Genomic DNA, 6522 nt, shown 5'->3' on the forward strand with positions numbered 1-6522 from the left:
TCGAGCGCGAGGCCGAAGAGGAGGCGTGCCAGGCCCAGGTAGCGGCGGCGCAGCCCGACATCGCCGCCCTCTGGAACACGGCGTTCCCCTGGGCGGGCCCTGCGCCGACGCTGATCGACCTCATCGGCCCCGACACAGACGCCGCCGCCGACGAGGACGCCTAGGGCAGCGCGTCGTCTAGTTTTTAGTGTTTTTTTATGTTAATTAATGCAATGTGGACTTTCGACGGCCTTCGTGGCCGGCTTTTATATTTAATTAAATGCATGTATTTATTTTTAAAATGCTTTTAAACTTTTTTTTGGCGCGCCGACAAAATGGGTCGGACCAGCGTTGGGCGCTCGCGCCGACCCAAACACAGCGCCGGACGTTTGTGTCCACCGGGCCGACCCAAACGGACAAAAAGCAGACAAAAGCGTCGTCCGTTTGGGTCGGCCCATTGGAGTTGCTCTAAACGTAAGCATCTCGTCGACTCCGCCGCGTGCTCCGCCTTCGCTTTCTGTAGACGACGGCGCTTGGAATCCGTCGCCGATTCTGACGGGAGGGAATCGATGATTGCCTACTACTCCGCCTGCAAATTCGCATCTCAAGCGTCCCCCGCGTCCTCCTCCTCCTGCTTCGCGTCATCAGCGTCCTTCACCCTGCTCCGCGTCCTCCTCGTCATGCTTCGCGTCCTCAGCGTCCTCCTCCCTGCTCCGCGTCCTCCTCCTCCCTCCTCGGCAACCTCCTCCAAGTCCTCCTCTGGATCCACCTCGTCCGGAGGTAGCCCTACAACGATCTGGGTTTCGGGCCTTACCTGGATCTGCTCATGGAGCTGCAGTCGGCGCTCCGGCGTTAGATACGGGTAGCTCCTTACCCGGCGGCATGGAGGCATGGGTACTACTGGTGGCGGACAACGAGTAGGAAGTGGCAATGACGACGGACGGGGGGCGGGGGGGGGGGGGGGGGGGAATGTGGATGGGTAGGGTTTCGGTGCCGGCGGTCGGCTTAAATAGCCGTGCTAGGGCACTACGCGGCCCGCCGGAGCGGCGCCACACGGCGATGAAGGAGACCAGCTTCGGACTGCCTGGTTTCGAAGTGTTTCATGTGAGACCCAACCATCAGTCCGGGCGTTTGAGGCCCATTTGAGACGTCCCGGGTTGTTTTTTGACCGGTCATTGACCAGGCCGTCCGACCGGCCGTATGAGAGAGGTTTGAGGTGCCCGGTTGTAGATGCTCCTATCGGACTTCACCTGGTCATCTTAGCAGATCAAAAACCTTTTCTGTTTTGTGCGCAAAAGAAAACTTTTCTGTTATTTTTTCCTGGTTCTGTAATTAGTGTACTCTGCTACGGGATTGCGTGCTCCTCCACTTCACTGCGGTTGGGCAGAGGAGGAAGATACCGTGGAGAAGATGGCACAGGAAAACGACGACCCTGCAGCGACCAGCGGATCTCGCTTGTGACCACGTCCACGTACGCACTAGTACGTGCGAATAATCCGCGACCACAGTCATCTGACGTCTGTCTAGCTAACCAGTACAAAATCCCCCCCGGTGACGGCAGCGAAGCGATCCTCCACAGCAGAGGCACGCGGAGCCGTCGCCGTCGCCGTCGCCTCCCCGTGTCGCTAGCCGGCCATGAAGTAAGTAGAGGAGGGAGTAGTATATTACGCCAAGCCAAAGATTGCCTGCCTCCCCGGCCGCGCTCACCAGCACGACACCGGCCGCGCACGCAAACGCAAGCCAAGGCGGGAGCGCGCGCTTTTCTTGCGCCGTCGCGTCGATCGCGACTCACGGCGTCGAATGCTCGTGGCCGCGCTGAGGCACATGCTGCGCCGCGTCCTCGCCGGCCTCCGCGCGCTGCACCCGCGCACGCGCAGGCGCCGGCAAGGCGGCGCTGGGGCTGGCGCTGCGGCCGGTGTCGGAGCGGCGACGGTGCCCAAGGCGCGCGTGACCGTGCGCCGGCTGGGCAGCAACGGCGGGAGCAGGAAGGCCGGTACCCTGCGCGGCGGTGCTGATGGGTCGGCGCCGGGCGAGGGACGGCAGCCGGTGACCATCCGCGTGGCGACGTTCAACGCGGCGCTGTTCTCCATGGCGCCCGCGGTGGCCGCAGTCCCTGAAGCGGGAGCGGAGCGCGAGGCCGCGCGCCGGAGCGGCGCCGGCACGGGCACGGGCGCGCGGCCGCGGCCCAAGGGGATCCTGAAGGCGCAGGCGAGCCTGCTGTCGCGGGCGCCGAGCAAGGCGCGCGTGTCCATCAACCTGCAGGACAACGAGATCTCCCTCGACCGGAGCGGCAAGCTCGGCAGCCCGAGGGCCCGGAAGCCGCAGTCCCGGCTGCAGCATCAGGTGGTCGTGGGCGGGCTGGACGCGAGCCGGCGGCGGAGCGTGGAGGAGGTGCTGCGGGAGACGGGCGCCGACATCATCGGGCTGCAGAACGTGCGCGCCGAGGAGGAGCGCGGGATGCGGCCGCTGTCGGAGCTGGCGGGCGCGCTGGGCATGCGGTACGTGTTCGCCGAGAGCTGGGCGCCCGAGTACGGCAACGCCGTGCTCTCCCGCTGGCCCATCAAGCGCTGGAAGGCGCTCCGCGTCGCCGACCAGTCCGACTTCAGGTCAGTGAGTCAGTCAGCCGCCCTCCGGCGTCGCTCCTTTCTGCTCCTGCATCGGATTCGGGGCTGCGGGTCACGTCGTGGTCCGGACGAATGTTCCATCCTCTTCCACTGTAAACAAACGAACGCACACGCCCGGCCCGCAGTCAAACGTCGCCAGTGCGCCACATTAGTGCCTCGTCCTTGCGCCCGACCAGGGCTCGTGTGGCGCTGGCCATGCCAGGCCGGCGACTGTTGCCGGACAGTGGCGCCCGTTCGTCGGTGCCACCGGCGTCCTTTTCGACCCAAGCAGCATCTCCTGCTAGTACCAGCTAGCTGCTCGTTTTGGCATGAACGTACGGTAGTTGTGCATTGCATGCGTCCCCGGCCGGACCCGGTGGCCGGTGCGCCGTCGAGCTGTTCCGCCCGGCATTATTGCCCGCCCGCGCGCACGCCCGGACTAGTAAACAATCTCCATGGAAATTCCTGTAATTCAAACATAACCTTAAAGCTTCTTCTCCTTTTTCTGCTCATTTTAGTATTATTGTTTTCCCCGGTGGAAGCTTCTTGTTGCTTAGCCGGGCAGTGTCCCGGCTGACCCGTGTTCCGAGCCAAAAGTGGTACGTAGTAGGCACCGGGCCTCACCTGCCACTAGCGCGAGTCAACCCGACCCCACGTCCGACAAGCGGCTAGATGCTTAGGGAGTAAGTATGACACATCTTGATCCACAACTTAGCTAAACTGCCTCTTTGTTTAGGATTATTAGTTTAGTACCAAGCCATGGATTAGGTGAAACAGCTCCCTTGGCGCTTGGCACCACACACGCACACACTCTCTTTCTCTCCATACAGCGTCCACAATCCAAGGGCAAACGGCCGGCGACGAGGGTCCATGCTTTTTCTCTTCTCTTTGGTAGCTTTCCCCGTGACTGATCAACCGGAAATCCTGAGCTAACACTGACCGCCCCCGATCCATGGTTAGACCGGCGGTTAGAGAGCGCGGCGTCGCCGTCGGCGAACAGTCCGGAGTAGCTGGGCAGGCCCTTTCCGGGCGACGGCGGCTTCAATTCGGATCCACGGACAGCCACTCCCGGCCATGCACGGGAGCCACGACAAGTAATTCACTGCGTTTTTGTTTTATGTCCGTGTCATATCGTGATCACGAAATCTCTAATTATAATAGTAGTAAATAATCGGTCGAAAGCAGAACGTGCATAATTCCCCGGCCTCTGTTGCTGTCTGAACGTAGCTGAGGCCCTGCCACCATTTGAATGCCGGTTGATTATCGTGGAGAGGTGGTGAAAAATTGAAGAGGTGTGATGGCGCATGCAGGAACGTGCTGAGGGCCACGATCGAGGTGCCGCGGGCCGGGGAGGTGAACTTCCACTGCACGCACCTGGACCACCTGGACGAGAGCTGGCGGATGAAGCAGGTGGACGCCATGCTCCGCTCCGTCGACGGCCCCCACATCCTCGCCGGCGGCCTCAACGCGCTCGACGGCACCGACTACTCCGCCGACAGATGGGCCGACATCGTCAAGGTCTTCAATCTTCTCCGAATGGTTTGGACACCTTGGACATTATGAGGCAATTCTGATGATCTTTGGTCTGCATTTTGCAGTACTACGAGGAGATCGGCAAGCCGACGCCCAAGGTGGAGGTGATGAAGTACCTCAAGGGGAAGCAGTACGTGGACGCCAAGGATTTCGCCGGAGAGTGCGAGGCCGTGGTGGTCGTGGCCAAAGGCCAAGGTAAGACAGACTGACATGCCACGTTTTTACTACAAGGAACAATGTCTGCTGTGTTGCTTTGGTACTGAATTTCACACTGAACTGAAACCCCAGACGTGCAAGGGACGTGCAAGTACGGCACGAGGGTGGACTACATTCTCGCGTCGCCCAGCTCCCCCTACAAGTTCGTGCCGGGGTCCTACACGGTCGTCTCCTCCAAGGGGACGTCGGACCACCACATCGTCAGGGTCGACGTCACGATAGTGCCGGACACGAGGGACGCGGACGAGCAGGCCGCCGGGGGCCGGAAGCAGAGGGTGGTGAAGATGAGCAAGAAGGGGTCCAGAAAAGGGATATGGGCGGCCAAATGATGACAGTCGCTGCTATTGCTGGAGTCCTTCTCTAGTATACTTTCTTTTTCTCCTTTTACCTGTTTTGCCATTGTTGGTAGAGGTGATGTTGGTTGCTTTCAATTCAATTGTGTATACGGCTGGGCTGGCTAGTGGTTGGAGTGGGACTGAAGGAAGAATGTGATGTATAAGTAACCAGGATGTGGAAGGAAGCAATGTATTTTTGGGATGGCTTCCATGCTGCTGTTGCCTGCTGCCTTGCCTTGGCCCTGTTTTCACATTCAGGGTGGCTTCGGGTGGGCAGTCTCTGTTGCCTAAATTACAATTTACAAACCAGAAGTGGATGCAGCACAAAGCTGGCAAACTATATCGATCGTCTACCGAGATGTGCACCCGCCTGAAGAATCTAGAGCAAAAAAAGTGAAATAAAAACTTCAGCTTCAGTACTACAGTCTTTGCATATCTCCTTTGTTCTGAGGGAACAGTACACGACGAAGCCAACTTTTTATCATCGACATCGAAACAACGGGTGGTACAGTACCTGCTTCGTTTCATAATAAGAGCCGTCTCCATCCTCACCGGTTAGCCATAGCTCCTGCCTCCTATACGATTTCCGGATAGAGCCAGTGGACTCATTCTGTTCTTCTGATAAGATAAACAAAACGAGAGAAAAAGCAGCAGATATGCTCTACTGCTGCGAGGTGTTATGGCTGACGCTGACGGCTCGCAACTACTGGATCGATACGGCCCACCGTACCGTACCGGCTGATGTACACGGTGCTATGCTATACCCTAGCAGCAGTACCATGCATGCATGGACGGACAACAAGGTCCCGACCGTATGTATAATCATGGGTTGATGTATCCCAACCACCGTGAGAACTGTCCAACTGTGGATCACGAACGTGCATGGCCGGGCGCGCGGGCATGTGGCCCTCGCGCCTGAAGGGTGCGGATCACGTGTATTGCCACGCGGACGATGAGATGGAGGTGATGGATGCTGGCTAGTAATTAGATGCAACTGTTGGTCCCGGATGCTGACATGATCCCAGCAACTTGAGTAAGAATCTGGGGAAATCAGGGGGGAATCACTGGTTAACAGTTACAAGGAAACGTGTGGTTTGCTAATTTGTTTTGTTGCTTCCACCATCGAATCACCCCTGCCACCATCGAATCACTCCTGAAAAATTCACTGTAAGATGGATGTTACTGCTGATGGCAAATTCACTGTTGAATCTTTCTATGTAAAAATGATTTTAAGCAATGTTCATTTTCCTCATAAGTTTGTGGAAAGTAAAGATTTCTGCCAAGATCCAAGTATTCATTTGTAAAACTGTACTACGAGTGGGTGGAATGGAAAAAGCACTCTGTATTCCGTGGACAGGATGAAGCATTGATCACATGTTATTTTTGCTGAATAAATAGGCATTTTTTCGCCTAATAATCCGTGAATAAATCACTAGCATGGCATTGACTAAATTAATAACATACTGATACTGATATAGGCAAGCACGTACTATGCAAACAGTAGACACATCTACGCATACTGCTAGTACTGCTAATACGAAAGTAAACATGAGCGGGATAAACGTGTCATACCCTCCAGTAGGCCATGCAGAAGCAACAGCGGCGGTGGCGGCAGCAGAGGCGTCCTCGGCGGCCTTCTTGTCGGCCTCGAGCTTCTCGGCGGCGGCACGTTCGGCGTCGGTGGACATGGTGATGATGAAGGCGACACGGACGTAGAGGAAGTAGACGAACAACGAGCAGTCGCGTAGTCGCTTCCCAAAAACCTATTCGCCCCTCTCCCGTACAGGAACCGGAGGGACGGGGTTTTGGAGACCTGCTCTCCCGTCGACCGTGTACGCGGCGGACGGGATGGAGTC

The 6522-nt window shown here is 57.6% G+C and overlaps 1 protein-coding gene across 1 annotated transcript; it reads left to right on the plus strand.

The window, feature by feature from the left end:
- Positions 1-1272: 1272 nt before the first annotated feature.
- Positions 1273-4875, plus strand: LOC123051854 (uncharacterized). Its single transcript, XM_044474842.1, has 4 exons — positions 1273-2585; positions 3893-4100; positions 4181-4310; positions 4404-4875. Exons 1-4 carry the CDS (start codon positions 1780-1782, stop codon positions 4658-4660), a joined length of 1401 nt encoding a protein of 466 aa, XP_044330777.1. The 5' UTR covers positions 1273-1779; the 3' UTR covers positions 4661-4875.
- The last annotated feature ends 1647 nt before the right edge of the window (positions 4876-6522 follow it).

The sequence above is a fragment of the Triticum aestivum genome, chromosome 2D, assembly GCF_018294505.1.
Source record: "Triticum aestivum cultivar Chinese Spring chromosome 2D, IWGSC CS RefSeq v2.1, whole genome shotgun sequence".
NCBI lineage: Eukaryota > Viridiplantae > Streptophyta > Magnoliopsida > Poales > Poaceae > Triticum > Triticum aestivum.